The sequence below is a fragment of the Carassius auratus genome, chromosome 32 (genome assembly GCF_003368295.1).
Source record: "Carassius auratus strain Wakin chromosome 32, ASM336829v1, whole genome shotgun sequence".
NCBI classification, from domain to species: Eukaryota; Metazoa; Chordata; class Actinopteri; order Cypriniformes; family Cyprinidae; genus Carassius; species Carassius auratus.
The window spans coordinates 5,878,861-5,896,878 of record NC_039274.1 but is presented as its reverse complement, the minus strand read 5'-3'; the positions used below and the strand labels follow the sequence as shown (position 1 = coordinate 5,896,878).

The 18,018-nt window shown below is 38.3% G+C and overlaps 1 protein-coding gene across 1 annotated transcript; it reads left to right on the top strand.

The window, feature by feature from the left end:
- Positions 1-2,295: 2,295 nt before the first annotated feature.
- On the top strand, positions 2,296-17,835 carry LOC113051422 (HEAT repeat-containing protein 3-like). The gene is made up of 15 exons (XM_026215170.1): positions 2,296-2,561; positions 4,352-4,524; positions 6,306-6,393; positions 7,047-7,150; positions 7,474-7,583; positions 8,074-8,214; positions 8,471-8,763; positions 9,471-9,561; positions 9,735-9,889; positions 12,001-12,083; positions 12,165-12,301; positions 13,652-13,740; positions 13,837-13,980; positions 15,746-15,922; positions 17,398-17,835. Exons 1-15 carry the CDS (start codon positions 2,430-2,432, stop codon positions 17,509-17,511), a joined length of 2,031 nt encoding a protein of 676 aa, XP_026070955.1. The 5' UTR covers positions 2,296-2,429; the 3' UTR covers positions 17,512-17,835.
- Positions 17,836-18,018: the final 183 nt, after the last annotated feature.

The following is an 18,018-nucleotide window of genomic DNA, read 5'->3' as shown; positions in this document are numbered from 1 at the left end:
CGACAGAACAGCCTCTCACAACGGTCCAGCTTTCATTTGGCTCAGGCGCTGAAGGATATTTCACCCAGCAGATGTGTTTCGTCATTATGCTGCACTGTTTATCCACACAAACTCGATCTGGCAAAAAAAAGAGAGAGATTTTTGACGAGGCTGTTTGAGAAACATAGACCAACACTGCCATCTAGTGGCGGGATGGACGAGTTTGCGTTCATCTTCATGTTCTTTGAGGGGCTCTTGAGGTTCTTCAGTATGTATGGTGTTTACGTAATCTTTGACTTGGGTGAATAAAATAAACATATTTAAGAACATATAAACTTTAAGACAGAGGTGTCAAACTCAGTTCCTGGAGGGTCGGAGCCCTGCAGAGTTTTGTTCCAACCCTGCTCCAACACCAACACACAAACCAGTTTTCAAATAAGCCTGAAGGACTTGATTAGCTGGACCAGGTGTTACATCCAAACTCTGCAGGGCTCTGGCCCTCCAGGAATTGAGTTTGACACCCCTGCTTTAGGATGTGTAGGTGTGTATGTTAGATAAAGAGTTTATGTGTTTATGGGTTCCTCTGTCCTTTGTAGATAGAGAGCCATTATCAGTGAAATAATGCAAGGACAGCAGACGCTGTGCCTAGAGGAAACCTGTTGGAACAGGAACTAACCTTTACACACTCAATTATTCTTTTCTTTTTCAGTTTATTCGATGTAGACAGAAAGACAGAGATAAATGTGTGCATTTTTTTTTTTTTTTTACTCAAATTGTTTCAGACACATAATGTTGAAATCCTCTCTGATCTGCTGGCTGTATATGTGATTTTGAAACATGCTGAATTGGGATTAATCATGGGTCCTCTCAGGACAGTTGCTGGGGAGGGTTGCCACGCGCTGACATGCAGTAGGGGATTTGGAAAGGAAGACCCAGGGTCTCTAGCCCTCATTCAACACACTGCACAGGGTTAGGACAGGTCAAACAAGCTCTACAGCCAAAACATACTCTATTGAGAAAGAAAGAATGAAAGAAAGGAAGAAAGGAAGAAACTGAAATTAAAATAAAACTGTTAAAACTGAGACCGTCGGAAGGCTTTTAAAATGTCTGTGGGAGATTTAGATGATATTTTTCTTTATCTAAGCTAAACTACTTGATTGCTTACAGTAGCCGACCGTTGAAAAGTATTGGGTCATTGGATGTCTATTTCTTTCTAAGGACTTAATTCTTTTATTTAGCAGGGATGCATTAAAGACAGTAAATACATTTCAAATAAATGCCATTCTTTTGAACTTTCTATCATTAAAGAATCCTGAGAGAGAATCACGATTTCCATGAAAATGAATAATAGTACGAAATGTTTATTTCTTAAGTCTGGATGGATGTCCTGTACACAGCACATAGGGCCTTTTTAGAGATATCAAATGCTTGGAAGTTTGATCATAAACACTCCCTCTCCTTTCTCTTTAAATATGACTGAAATTGACTGAATGATCCAATTTAGCAATCTTAGGGAAATGTGATAATGTTTTGCAATTATCATTTAAATCTGACTCATTTTCATATTGTCTGTCGTACATAACAATCTCAGAAAAATGTCAGGAATATGATTTTTAGTTACAAAATGGCATAATTTTTATACATGTCTTCTGTAGAGGACACAAGGACAAACATCGTGTTAATCAGGAACTTTGGGGGGAGACAAAAAGTCAAAAGGATTATAGAGCAATATTCCTATGAAATATGATATATTCTCATCAAAATCTTGCCAAGTTATTATTCCCATTATTACTCTTCTTTTTATATTATGGTTTGCCCCAAGAACACATTAATATGCAAATTAGTTGCAATGTATAGATAGTAATAACTTAGTCCTGGTATCCTCAAACAACATACAATAAAATATTAATATAATATATATATATATATTTTAAAAAAAAAAATCTACATTTCTTCACTTGTTACTTATGCTGTAACCAGGGGCGCTGCACAAGTTCCGGGCCCTGTGCATAGGCAGTCCTAATGGGTCCCCCTCCCCTTGAAAATATATATTCCAGACTTAAGGGCCCTCTCTTCCTTTGGGGCCCTGGTAATCCATACTGGTTTTATCCCAAGTCCAACGCCCCTGGGTACCACATAAAAAATTAAATAAATAAATAAATAAATAAAAACTCCTTAAACTCTTCATTCTGGTTTTCAGGTTTTCATCCAATATATCTCACGCGGATTAATACGATTTCTATTACACCCGTGTCCAAATGTGCAGTGCCTTGTTGGGCCCACAGTGTGGCGCTCCCATTTTTTCGACAACACTTTTCTTACGACTGTCTCTAACGATTTACGGCAGCGGCTAATGTCCACATGGTCGCTCGTGTTGTGAGCTTGCCGGAGTCGTAAAACAGATTGAAATCGATATTTAACTTCAATTTTAGTCCAAACACATTAACACCATGGGAAAGACTAAAAACAACAAATTCAAACGGCCGTCGTTTTCTCCCGATGGTCTTCCAGCAGCTGCTGTTAAACAGACTGTTGAAGAATCAGAAGACGAAGACTCTCCGGCGGCGGAGCTGCTCCAGAAAGTAGGCTTACACTGCTGTGACAACTCGTCAGACTTGCTCCGATACTATGTTTTATTAATCTGAATATTGTACTTGCTGAGATAAAAAAAAAAAAAAAAAAATCAATATTAGCGTAGCAGCTAAATATGCAGTGTGTACTGACTGGCTGTGTGAGGTCTTTGACTGATGGGATGTTGGCATGATGAAGAAATGAAGCGAGTCAGCAAACCTTGACGGCTGAACGGACTGATGCAGCTGTCAAGCAAAGCGATATCTTCAACCTTAACATCCAGTCTTTCTTAAATTCCTAAGGGAGGTTCAAATAGGGCAGTGTCAGTGTGTGTTGAGCTGAGCCTTTTTGTTTTTCGTTCAGTGTGTTTAAAGGGAGCACATGACAGTAATGGGTCCAACATAAATATGTACATGCATTTCATTGGTGCATCATTGGAAATAATCACATTGAATCTAAAATAAACTGCTTTCCAAAAAAAAAAAAAAAAAGTGGATATATATGGAGGTCATTTACTACGTACGCTGAAGTAAACCTTCTCTTTAAAAGTAGAGAAATTCAATAAAAAAGACTTCATGATATCTATGTGTGAGCCTTGTGATGGACTGGCCATCCATCCATGGTTTTTCTCTACCTGTGGTTTAAGACGCTGGGTTAGATTCCAGCTCCCCACAACCCTCATGAGGACAAAAAGGTTTGGATAATAGAATGGATGGAAGGATGACTCCTGAAAATTTGTAATTAAACATAATAAAGATTATTATTTACAAATTTCCGGACGAAATAAAGTTCAAATTGAAGAAAGAAAGAAAAAAAATGACTTAAGTGGACCTTACAGAACTGGGCGAATAGTACTCTATATCCCACTTATAAATGTTGCAGGGAAATAAAATTTCATAAACGTTCAATGGCCAATTTTCATAAACAAGGCCTATATATATCAAAATCAAGTTGAAAACAAAGAACATAACCAAAAATGTTTGGTCTAAAATGAGTCAGCTATCATGTAGAATTACAGTAAAATCATACTTAATAATCATAGGAAGGGGTGAGCCACTGGCTCAACTTAACCCAGGGCTGTTGATTCAAATTACACCCCTTGGCCCATTTTAACAAACTTCTGTCATCCAGCAGTTTAGAGCTAACCTTATAGACTCATATTATAACGTCTTATAGCCCAAACACATTTGCGGTGTGTTTTCAGATTTGTTTGTAATTGTTCAGACACAAGAAGCATGAGTCCTTGAACATCGGTAACACTTTAGAATAAGGTTCCATTAGTTAATGTTAGTTAACTACTTTCGTTAACATGAACTAAGCAAGAACAATCCTTCTACAGCATTTATAAGTCTTAGTTCATGTTAATTTCAACATTTACTAATGCATTATTTAAATCAAAAGTTGTGCTTGTTAACATTAGTTAATGCACTGTGAATTACCATGAGCTAACAATGAATAACTGTATTTTCATTAACTAACATTAACGAAGATGAATAAATACAGTAATAAATGTATTATTCATTGTTTGTTCATGTTAATTAATACATTAACTAACATTAACTAATGGAACCTTATTCTAAAGTGTTACCCAAAAATCACTTTGAACAGTAAGAAAAAAAAAAAAAAAAGTTTTTGGAGTAAAATGGTTAACTCTTCAAATATGTGTGGTCATATCACCAATTTTGTTTAAGGTTGTGTAGATCTAAGTGGTGGCTCAACTTCCCCACGGGGTCAAATCACCCTGCTCTCCCACCTATATGTCTATTTGCAGGTGACTCTCCTTGTCTATGTGTGTGTTTAGCTGCAGAGTCCATCAGCTGATGTGCGCGACTATGCGTGTGCCAGTATCTCTCGTGTTGTACAGCAGAGTCAGATGATCCCAGGATTCCTGCAGAGAGATGCAGTCAGGAAAATCGGACCTTTACTGTTGGATCGCAGCCTGGCGGTCAGAGAGACTGCTGCTGGAGCGCTCAGGTACACACACACACACACTTACTCACTCACTTTAGGTGACAGTAGCCGTGTTTCCACTATCGAGCTAGGACCGGGCGTGCTAGTGCGTGCCAGGGCCAGTCGGGTTTCCACTGTCACTTCCGGGGCTTGATCGTGCCTCGCCGGGGCTTCCTTGGGGCCAGCGGCCAGGTTTTTTCGGCCCGACGAAATCCTTGGGCCAAAGCGGGCCAGCTGGGGCTAGAGGAGGGGTTACGAACAAAGGCGGAGTTTCTCCGTGTCTGAAGAGCGTCAGCGCGGATCATTTCAGAAAGAAAACAACTTTAACACCAGCATTAAAGACTTTTTAAAATCAGTTGAGCTCAAAACTCAGTCTTAGTCAGCAGCGAGTGTTTGAAATAACATGATCCGCTGTGGATTACAATCACTAAACAAGGCAGAAATATTTATAAGCGATGTAAAAGACTATGCACGATAAACATTAACATTACCAATGGTAAATATGACCGCTTGGAGAAATCAGACGTCAGCATCTTATTCTCTATCACAATTGTGTATTTATTAAGTAACATTTTATCTGTCGTCTTGTTTCGTGAGTTTAGCTCCACGTTGCATATCATCAAAATATAATAATGATTTTTGTTCGGGAGCTTTTATAAAAATAGAGAGTCTGCGCTGTGGATCATTTCAGAAAGATAGCCGCTATAACGCCAGCATTAAACGCTTTATTTAAATAAGTCAAGCTCAAAACTCTCTTTCAGTCAGCAGCGAGTGTTTGAAACAACTTGATCCAATGTGGATTATAATCACCATACAGGGCAGAAATATTTATAAGCGATGTAAAAGACTATGCACGCTGGGCATTAACATTAAACATGGAAAATATGACCGCTTGAAGAAATCAGACGTCAGCTTCTTATTCTCTATCACAATCGTGTATTTACTAACTTATATTATCTATCACAAGCCTCGTCTCGAGAGTTTAGCTCATGTTGCCTATTATAAAAATATAATAATGTTTTTGTTCGGGATCCTTTCTAAAAATAAAGATATCATTCATTCTTAATGTGACGTATAGGCCACTGTGACTACAAATAAACAGAAACAGACTCTACTGAATAAGCAGGCTATTTTCATAAGCGTTAAAAATAAATAAATAAAATATAAAGTGTATTTATGTGCGATTAATTTTGAGTCTTGATAAATTAAATCATTATGATCAATGTATCACTTATTCTATAGTTAAAACATCCATGCTTTTGAATTTGAATAACAAAGCATGCAAACAAACGGCCGCTTTTATCATGTTCGTTTTGTGATCGCGCATGTTCCAGTGACTTATTTCTTAGTTTTCTGATAACTTCTCTTTGTTAGTGAAATAATGAGGTTGCATGACGTTGTACTGAGAGGCGTTTAAAGGGCGTGTTTTAGTGACGAGCAGCGGAGCTTCAAGCTCCCCTGTGGAAACCCTGCGCTACTCTGGCCTCGGTGCTACTGGCCCGAGGCTATAAGCCCCGCCCGGCCCGCTTTAAGCCCTGGCTCGCACTGGCCCGACAGTGGAAATGCGGCTACTGACATACTTAACTTAAACTGTGGACTGTAGTACACATCCAGCCACCAATGCAGACTGTGCATTTATTGCATAGAAATGCTAAGCGGCAGTTATAAAATGTGAATTATTATTTCCCTCCACTGTAGTTTGTCTAATGAACAGCTTGGTGTATTACATGCTTGCTCTCATTATTACACCTGCTACAAGACTGCTCAGCTTCAGGGGTTTATTTTCCTCTGTGTCTGTGCTACAGGAATCTTAGTGCCTGCGGAGGCCCTGAAGTGTGTGAGGACATGGTGAGACAGGATGTGCTGACCCCTCTGTCTGCTCTCCTGAGGGAGGTACGAATGCTGGATCAGTTCAATTTAAAGAGCTTTTTGTCATGATATTCTTTAACTTAAAACAGAAAAACATAAGTTCAACACGTAATAATTAATTGATAATTAAATTCAGAACGTACAAATATATAATCCACTTTCCTGTAATGCAGCCAGCCTGTAGCTTTAAAGTTTGTTTTTTTTCTATCTCAGCTGAGAGCTAAATTGATAGAAATGTGAAATGTGAAACTTTTTCGTGCGAGCTTGCGTTTCCGGACTCCAGCATTTGTATGCATATGCATGGAAGTCAAAAGTGTGACCATCCCTTAAAACATTATTATTCTTTTATTACTACTATTATTCTATCATGAAGGATATTTTCGTCAGTCCACTTAATTCATTAACCATGTAGAGATATTTTGTTATTTATTTTTTTATTTTATTTGTTACTTTGCAAGGCTATATTTTTTTCGATAATGAAATTAGCATGGCCGTACTTCTTATTCACTTGCACAATAGTCTTAAAAATGAACATGAAAAAGATTTTGGATGTTGATCCTGGCTAAATAAAATGAATAAATTATATGATATGATAATTTTGCCATATGGCCCACTCCTAGAGAGAAGAGAGAAAAAGCTCTTTTTGACAGTCTCTCTTGTGTGTGTTTGTTGATCAGTGCTGTACTGGCTTTGACATGAGCTCGTCTCCTACCATGAAAGGACAGAAACACACGGCGGAAGACATCGCCAATGAGGCTGTAAATTTACTTTGGAACCTCTGGTAAGAGAGACCCAATCACCAGTGAGCAGTCAAGACAGATTGACATTTACATTTAACAAGTGTATTAACAAATGTTACAAATGCCCACTTGACAGCACCATTTAGTTAAACCATTTAGTGATGGTATTTTTAAAAACAACCTGGCATATACATACAATAAATACATGTATATGCCTGGTGGTTTTTAAAATGCCATCACTAAATGGTTTACGTAATGACGGTCAAAACAGTCAAAATAACATCATAATGCCAATAATATTCAATAAGATGACATGGTTGGAGTCTTGTATAATCTGTGTGTTTCTTCTTTTGTGGACGTCTAGTGAGAGCAGTAGCACAGCTGTTTCAGTGTTTAACAAGGCTGGACTTCTGGATGTTCTTCTACATTGTCTACAGAGACACCCTCAGAATATGGAGCTGGCAGTATCAGCAGGTGACTACAGTTATAGACAAACAACACGTATATACACTACCAAGCAAAAGTTAGGGATCAGTAAGTGTTAAAGACATTTGTAATGTTGCAAAGGATTTCAGTTTCAAGTAAATATTGTTCTTTTGAACTTTCTATGAATCAAAGATTCCTTAAATTATGTCATGGTTTCCACAAAAATCATACTAGAATGATTTCTGAAGGATCATGTGACACTGAAGACTGGAGTAATGATGCTGAAAATTCAGCTTTACCCTCACTGGAGTAAACTACTTCATTTTACAGGCTTTCAAATAGAAAACAGTTCTTTTCGATTTTGTATGATATTTTGCGGCATGACATTTTTTGTATTTTGTATTTTTAATCCAATAAATGCAGCCTTGGTGAGTAAAAGAGACTTCTTTCAAATACATTCTTACTATCCCCATGCTTTTAAACAGTATTGTATATACCCCAAACTCAAATAGTTGTTGTGTGTGTGTGTTTTGTGTAGCCTACTGCTTGCACACAGTAACAGAAGAGAACGAAGAGCTGGTGCGCAGTGTGAATGCAGCGATGTTTGGAGTGTTGGAAAACATTCTGTCCTCCGCACACACGAGTATGGAATACACTCTCCTGCGAACGCTGGCTGCAGGTAAAAGTACACATGACACTGGATGTGATATTTATTTACTACATCAACAATATGCAACATGCTACTAGCTATATATATATCTAATTGAGCCCTGTTGTAATATTTCGACAGAGTTGATATAGTGCTAATAACCAGCAAGTTAATTTATAATTATTACAGTGATGTTGCTTTGTGAATGTGTGGAAGTTGTTGAATGAATAGTTGAAGTAAAGCTGAAGACTGTTTCGCGTGGTTAATAGTTGTTCATCTTTTTCAGGCTCCTTACTGAATCTGAAGAGCGGTTTGTCTTCAGCACAGCAGTCTCAGACTCTGACTGCGCTGGCCACCACTCTCTCACACAGCCTCAGTCTGGACGCAGGAGAACTCATCCCAGAGCTGTGGCGGGCTGAAGCTGTCCGTCTGGCCACAGAGTCAGATCATTCAGATGCACGGCCCGCAGGTCACGAGGCCGAAGAGATGGAGGAGGACATGAAAGATGAGAAGATGAATGGAAGAAAGCCTAATGATCGAATGTCAAAAACAAACGATGACGTCTCAGATCTGTTGCCAGTATGTTTGCACATTTTGGAACATTTCAGATTTGTCAATGTTTATGTTAAAAGCATAGTTCATCAAAAAATGAAAATGTGTGACTTACTCACTCTTATGTCCTTCCAGAAGAAAGTCTGGTTTGGAGCAACATGAGGGTGATTGAATGATAACAGTTTATTCTGGAGTGAATTATCTATAAACATTAACTACAAAATATGAACCACTTATATTATTATGATAGGTTAGTGTGCCTATGGATCTCCTCTATGTTCCTTGGTATGAAGGCTATAGCATACCTCTTGCACTCTCTCTTTCCCCTTCACACCATGTGAACCCAAATGATGGCCCATCTGTCCCTCAGAGCCAGATGGTTCTGACTCTCTCTAAACAGAGTGACTTTCCCCACTTACACTTGAGTGTGCAGGGCTGCTGTTACCACTCCAGCTCCTGTCTAACCTACCCATAGGGTGTCTTGATTGTCTTCCTCTTTAAAAGTTTAGAGAGAGATTTGAGCCTCATAGTTGTAGCCCAGTTTACATTATGAAGCAATGCAAACCATGTTTAAAATCTCCATGTTGTGAATGCTCTTAATGTTTTAATTCTCTATTTCAGCTTTATCAAATCGGTTATCAGTATTCATTCAAGCTATCTCTATACAGTATGTGTATAAATAACCCAAACAATTACTTGGCTGGTTTTGTTGTATGTGTCTGTGTGTTTTTCAGAGAGACAGACTGGAGTTGCGAGAAGCCAAAGCACTGCTGTCAGCACAGCAGACGTCACTGGAAATCATCGGCAACATGTGCTGCTCCGATGGTGAGTGTGTGTTTATATGCGAGCAGGGAAGACAAGATTATTATAGGCAATCCTCAGGATTTTTCTGCTAATGTGCGGAATGAATAGAGGAATGAGTTCTATGTTTGTGTCAGAGAAGACGAGACAGATAATATGATGGGATATTGACTGTGTTTGTGTGTGTTTGTCTGTAGAGCCCTCAGATGATGAGTGGGAGGAGATGTCCAGCAGCGATGAGAGCGAGATGTGTGCTGGTGGGATGTCAGACACTAATTCCAGCTTGTTCTCTCCTCTCTGTCTGTCTGCTGAACTACACACAATCCTGCTCAACCACAGCATACCTCAACAGGTAACACACATTATTCCACTGTCAGCAATACTTACAATGCCACCGTTTTTATTTTATTCGGATGTCACTGACCCTTCTGGCTCAGTGAGATCACAGCTCTCACATACTGTACTCCAGGCCACTTTGGGATATTAAAACCTCCTAAAATGGTAAAACCATCTAAAAATGGGAGTGTGATGGGCATATTCTGGCATCTAAATGAGGACACTGGTTAGGCGTTGTGAAGGATTTGTCTTGTGTTTGCAGGCACAGAGAAGGGAAATTAATGTAGTCCATGATAAAAATGTGCTTGTTGGTAAAATAATCATGAATTTGTAGATTATTGTTCAGAAATCTGGATCAAAGTTTTGATTTTTCTGGGGGGGGTGTACAAGAACATGCTCTCTTGCTTAGTGGTTTGAAAAATGCATATTTTTTCACATAATTAACATGATTAAAATACCTTTCTCCCCAGCCTGGCACAAACGGCTCGATTAGTTCCAGGTTTGATGATGACCCACCTTCCAAAAAATGAAATGTGATGTGATTGGTTAGCTGTCCCATTGTGTTGTGATTGGTGAACAGTTTCAGATTAGAATTAGCATTTTGTTAATTTCTGTACCGAGAGGTCACTTTGTGACTTTTTTGATCTTCTACTGGACTCACGGTTTCACGTGACCTGAATTCCCAGGTCAGAGTAAAGGCAAACGTGAACTTTGCTACAAAGTGAAATGTGGAATATCTTCGCATGGGCGTGCGTTTCCGCTCTGACACATTCGCATGAGTATGATTGGAAGTCTATGGAACAAAGGTGTTGTGTGACCGCGGCTCCTATAGAACTGAAAGACCTGGCTCCCACAGACACCAGATTAAATTTAGGGGTGACTAACAATCCCGCTCTAGAAGATGTGTTAAAGGCATTCTTTTTGCCTAATATACTCAATACATACTCACATATTGTTCGTATAAAAATGCTGGGCAGTATACCGGTTCATGCTGAATACCAGTGTTTATTTTTCTTATGAAATGAATTTTCAAAATACCGCAATGCCTGTGTCATTTTAATAATGTTTGGAACGCATTTGAGAAGGGTCTCTTTTCACTGATGCACTGAGGCGAGTACACAGCTGTATGTGTCACTAAGTGTGAAAGTTCAGACACTGATGCTGTAGAATGTGATGACACAGAAGATCTCGTCCACAATATCCCCTGACCACCACACACATCCACTGTCTGCTGCCATCAGCTCCCGCACCTCTCACACACGAGTGTGACTTCAGCGCTAGATTTAGCAACCCTCAGACGCTTTGAGCAGCTTTTTTCTATAGAATATATATACTGACAAACCTAGCAACTTTTTTAGATAAACCTTAGCTATGATTCAGTTAGATGTCGCCAGTGCTGCCCCGCGAGCGTGAGGTCCAGCTCTCTGTGTCGGTTCTGCGCAGTGAGCGGCAGAGAAATATTATGCACTTTTTGTTTGTTGTTTTTTGTTTGTTTGTTACTCAGACGGAGGCAGTGCGCTGCATGAGACAAAAAATAATATAGCCAAAACCACCACATAGCCGCCCAAGATGCATCTACTTTACATGCATGTTCATTTTATCAGACGATGTCGTGATTATAAATGAGAGTGACTCCTGCTTAACATGTATATAATGGGTCGTGTTTCGTCACTATTTAGAGTAGAATTTTTCTACAATATTCACTCTTGACAGTAAAATAGGGCATTCTAAGTAAATATACAGCAGTAGCCTATTTCCTCTCTCAATCAGTAGACAATTTGGCTTACATCCGATCACGCGTGGAAAAAAGAAACGGTATAATTTTGAAAAATACTGTGATATAAATTTTTGGTCATACCACCCACCACTGTCGTATAACATACTGAACATACTGTACCTGTGTCATAAGGGGCCAGTTCTAGGATTAGCCAGCAGGGTGGTTCCTAGAGAGCCAGCTTCTCTCAGAGTTCCTTGAACTGAAACCGTTCCTAGTTTCTGCGATGCAAACACACCAAAAAGCGGGTATTTCCACCAGTACTTCTAGGAACTATGAAAGGTTCCTCAGGTGCGAAAGCCCCTTTTGTGAAGTGTGTGTACTATTTCACTTCCCTGATTGATTTCTTTCAGGTCCTGAAGAAGGCTGAGTTCCCCAGTGCTGCTGCCCTTGAGCTCTGTAGCAAGTACCCTACTTGGAAATGCCTCTTGAAAAAGTAAAAAAGCATATTCATGTGGTTTGTAGTGTTCATACCAGTCTGTGAAAACCCAATTCTTATACTCTCTGTTTCTCCTAGGATGCACCGGGTGCAGTGTCGGGCACTCACATGTCTCCATAATATCCTTTCTTCTGTGGATACAGAGTCTCTTGGAGGTGCTTCAGGGTTACAGGTTGTGGCTCAGCACCTCTCCTCTTTGGTTTTCAGCTCAGCAGGTAGACGTCTCACTATTACAATTTAATATATTTTTTTCCCCCTAATTTGGGCTTCCAGCAATTGTGAACACAAGATAATCGAGATACAATGCTTCCTGTGCCTCATTCCTTTTTGCAGTGATGCTTCCATTTGTCTTGTGTTATAAACCCAGCACACTTTTTTCACTTACATCGGCAGGCTGTATTTATGTATGTAAAAATATACATAAAAAATATTGAATTAAAAATTATACAAATAATTTATACCAAAGTAAGCTGAATCATATATTTTGTAGTGCACTATGGAAGAACAATGCAACATAATTGATCTAAATTATCCTAAATTTTAATTGATAGTTTTTATTTTATGTGTGTGTGTGTATATGTATATATATTTTCACCAAAAAAAAAAACCTTTTAAAACCTTTTAAATCAGTTATTTCTATATTTTGCTTTAGTTAGTCGGTAGGAAATATCAGTTTACTTTACCAAACACTCCTTTTGCCATTAATTGTAATAATCCAGTGAGATTTTTGTATCCACAGGGAGTCTCTCCACACAAAGATCTGATCTCACAATCATCCAGTCCGTCTGGGATTACATGAAGAAACAGAACAAACTGAGACAGACTAAAGAACTGGGGCAACGTCTCCAAGACACTTAAAAACTTTCGTGCAATGCTACCTGAAAAACTATGCGCAAGTGTACTAAGGACAAAAGCTGTTTTAAATGCAAAGGGTGGTCAGACCAGATATTACATTTAATTAGTTAATAAGCTAATTGCTAACTATAATCATTCTTTTTTTTACAATTTACAGGATATTTACACAAGTGCCTAAAGTATTGTGCCTAAGTACTTTTCACAGTATTGTAGTTTTCTTGAAGTGTCTTGGAGTCGTTGCCACAGTTCTTACAGATTTAGTCTGTCTCAGTTTGTTCCGTTTCTTCATGTAATCCCAGACGGACTGGATGATGGTGAGATTAGATCTTTGTGTGTAGAGACTCGTTGTACATGCAAAAATCTCACTGGAATATTACAATTAATGGCAAAAGGAGTGTTTGGTGATGTAAACTGATATTTCCTACTGACACACCACAGCAAAAGACAGAAATAACTGATTTAAACCATTTTTTATTGGTGAATTTTTTTTCATAATTGAGCAACCATACTTTGTGAGATTTTACTGAATCTGTCAGGCTTCAGTATAAGTACTTTTAATTGTTCTGTTTTTTTTTTGTTTTTTTTTGCTGTTCTTTTTCACTGTTTATTGATTGGACATATAGGAGATCTTGTATTTATTGATATGTGGTTTTTCTACTTTAGGTGCACTTTTATAATATTCTCTTCTACGATTATACATTAATTTCCAGAGTCTTTAAAGGATGAGGAGTTCCTGGAGGCTGTGACTAGTGCTCTTCGCTCTCTACTACAGATCATGGCTACCAAAAACATCCCTCAGGTGAGAACCACATTCTTTTATCATTTTATGCTTTAGCGATTCATAATTTTTTTCAGTATTTTTAACTGTATGTGTTTTATATGTTGTACCCTGTAGTGTATGACTCCTCACCAGCTAATGAGTTTTTGTGAGGCTGCCACCAGCTGTGAGCTGGTCAGCGTGAGAGTTAATGCGCTGGCCATTCTCGGGATCACAGGAAGCTCTCTTTCCAAAGAGAAAAACACAGCAGACACTCTACAGGTAAAACAGACTGCGGTAGAAATATTAGAATCATATTAGCCATATTTATAGTGCCATTATTATGCCTACAAGAAATATCCACCTTATTTTTCAACATGGAAGCTAGATGTTTTCTGTGAATGTAAAATGCTCACGGTTCATTAACCGCTGTAGTGAAATAGCAAGAAGATTTACTGTAAATGGTAAAACTGTTTACACTACAAACCACTGTGTTCATAATTAAGAGAATACATGAAAATAACAAGGCACGGCAAACCAGTTTGCAATATCAAGCAGCAAAATGCGCTGTTTTGTTCTGCTAATAATAACAGGAAGTGAATGACACTGGAAACCTTGCACATAAAATTTACAAATGGGCCACTCTTACGGGAACAATAAGGTGGAGAACATTCAGAAATTGTTACCCTATTTTACATGATAGAGAATGGACAAATATTAATATATTTATAATTATAATCATATAATCAAAATATAATCATTTTATAATGTTAGACCTAATTAAACCTTTTAATTGTTTAATTAATTTGTAATTCTTTGTTTTTGCATTTATTATTAGATTATTTTTCGATTTTTATTAAAGCTTTTCTTGTGTTCAAAATGTAAAAAAAAAATCTGTAATAAAAGAGTACACCATGAAATTATTTTACAAAAAGTGTTTTTGGCTTGTCCTGAATCACTGCGGTATAAGTATTTATATTCTGACTATTTAGACTGTGGACTAGCCCAGTACCTGATGATTCACCATAGACATAAACCGCTCCGGCTACAATGTTCTTCCACAATATATATATATATGGGGATAAGGGATGTTGTTTTAGTGTTTATTTCAACCGTTAAAGACACAGTTATGATGAAGTAGTATGTAACAAATCTTGCCTATTAGTCTGCTACATACTCAAAGGTATGTACTTATTCTTCACAAAAAGAGTACATACTTTTAGGGCATAGTATAAGTGGGCAAATTGGGACACAGCCATCAAATGGTTGACAACTGCCGGGTGTGGCCAACTGACCCAGTGAATTGTGATTGGCCAAACACCAAATATATATATATATATATATATATATATATATATATATATATATATATATATATATATATATATATATATATATATATATATATATATATTAGGCTAGATGATGACTAGATGAAGCTCGCGATTATGGAAATATATGAAAGTGACGTGACATTCAGCCAAGTATGGTGACCCATACTCAGAATTTGCACTCCATCCGAAGTGCACACACACAGAGCAGTGAACACACACACACACACTGTGAACACACACCCGGAGCAGTGGGCAGCCATTTATGCTGCAGCGAGCGGGGAGCAGTTTGGGGGTTTGATGCCTTGCTCAAGGGCACCTCAGTCATGGTATTGAAGTTGGAGAGAGAACTGTACATGCACTCCCCCCACCTACAATTCCTGCCAGCCCGGGACTCCAACTCACAACCTTTCGATAGCCAGTCCGACTCTCTAACCATTAGGCCACGACTTCCCCTTGATATATATCATATATAAACCACCTTCTACACACACAAACACACTGAAATGCAGTGACAGTCAGATTTTTACGAAATTACAAGTGGCTACATTTATATAAATTTCTGTAGTAGTATTATACTTATGTATTTACAAAATAATTGTATAGTAAAATCGGTCTGTCTTTTATAATGTTAATAACTGAGCATTGTTTTTGCAGTATATTTGTCATTAGTTTAGCTGAACAACTGACCAATGCTATGCAATCTCTTTTTACAGTTGATTGGAAACGCATTACTGAATATTGCAATGAAGGACTCAAACTTGGTTGTGTGCGGGGAAGCGCTGGATGCCCTCTTTGATGTGTTTGCGGATGGTGATGAAGCAGAGAAAGCTGGAAAAAACATTAACCTGCTTTCCTCTCTCAAAGCCTTTCAGCCAGGGTTTAGGGCTAAGGTTTGTTAAAAAAAAAACCTCTCCACAGATACAAACAATCTCATTTATCAAATTCACACACCCAAACAATAATATTAAATCAGACACTAAAATGCCAAATCTCACTCCTCCAAATGCATGTTCAGGCTTGAGCTCAAGGCTCAAGTTTGTCTTCTCTGACATTAGCCGCGTTTCCACTGTTGGGCCAAAAGCGGGTGTGCTAGTGTGTGCCAGGGCCAGTCGCGTTTCCACTGTCACTTCTGGGGTTTGATCGTTCCCTGTCGGGGCTTCCTCAGGGCAAACGGCCAGGGTTTTTTGCCCCAATGAAAACCTTGGGCCAAAGTGGGCCATCTGCGGCCAGAGGAGTGGTCATGAACAAAGGCTGATCATTTCAGAAAGATAACGGCTATAACACCAGCATTAAAGACTTTCTAAAATAAGTTGAGCTAAAAAAATCACTCTTAGTCAGCAGCAAGTGTTTTAAATAACTTGATCTGATGTGGATTATAGTCACTAAACAAGGCAGAAATATTTATAAGCGATGTAAAAGACGCTAAACATTAACGTTACCATAGTAAACATGATAAATGCAACCACTTGGAGAATTCAGACCTCAGCTTCTTAATCTCCATCACAATCGTGTATTCATTTAGTAACTTATATTATCTGTCATAAGCCTCGTCTGGATAGTTTATCTCCATGTAGCATATGTCATAAAAATATTATGTTTATTGTTCTGGAGCTTTTATATAAGAGAGAAATGATCATTCTTTCTAAATGTGACTACAAATAAACAGAAACAGACTTGACTGAATAAGCACGCTTCAAATTAAAAATTTGCTTAAGAATTATAAATAAATAAATAAAATAGAAATACATTTATTTTTGTGTGACTTATTTTGAGTCCTGATAAATTAATTAATTATGATCAATGTATCACTTATTCTATAGTAAAACATCGATGCTTTTGAATTTGAATATGTCACAAAGCATACAAACAAACGGCCGCTTTTATCATGTTTGTTTTGTTATCGCGCTATTTCTAGTGACTTATTTCTTAGTTTTCTGATAACTTCTGTTGGTTGGTGAAATGAAGGGGTTGGATGACGTTGTTCCTGAGGGGAATGTAAAGGGCGTGTTTTAGTGACGCACCGCGTAGCTTCCGGCTCGACAGTGGAAACACAGTGCTATTTTGGCCTCGGTGGTACTGGCCCAAGGCCATTAGCCATGCCCGGCCCGTTTTAAGCCCTGGCCCGACAGTGGAAAAGTGGCTACTGAGATCTGTTGCATAAGCACCGTCTCAGCCTCATAATGACTGTCCAGAGAAAGGGGCTTTGGTTGCTGATCTAAAATGTTCCACTTTAAAATTTTAAAGTGCTTTTTCAATTGCTTTTATCCATTCACAGTGCAGCCACTGCTAGATCTCTGTATTCTAGTGTGTTCGTAGGCCTTTAGATGGCAGGCTTTTCACAGTTTGGTGTTTTGTTCCCTCGCAGCTGCGAAAAGAAGGCAGAGGAAAATACAGCCCTGATCAGCTTTGTGTTCTGGATAACATAAGGATCAACCTGAAGAGATTCATCAGCTACTTGGAGAACCTGCAGAGAAAATGAGATTTCAAAGATCAGTAGTACAAATTCTCTGTAAACATCTCACCTTGTTTTATTTAACATTTTCTGCCAATACTCTTCTCTGGGTTTCCTTTGGTTTTATTGTAATGTGAGATTGTTTATGTGAGGAAATTAAGTTAAAAAATAATGTTTGTAAAACCAAACATATGTAAGTGCTTTAATTAAAGCATAAAATATCAGAATGGTATTTTGTCGTTAGTATTATGAGGATGAATCAGTAGTGTCTGTGTTTTAGATTTTTAACATATACTCCATTGGCCATCAGATTTCAACATTTAAATTAAACTGCAAAGTTCAACAATGTCATCCAGTCTCATAACAGATTCCCCTTTAACCCCCTTAATATTCTGGCTTTTGGGCTTCTGGTAAGACTTGTCCTTGTCCTCATGAGATCATCTGTAAAATGATGAAGGATCAGTGCTCAGGGGTTATTTTATAAACACTGCAATGCTTTCCCTCTCACCCGGTCCATAGTAATGCGACAAGAAC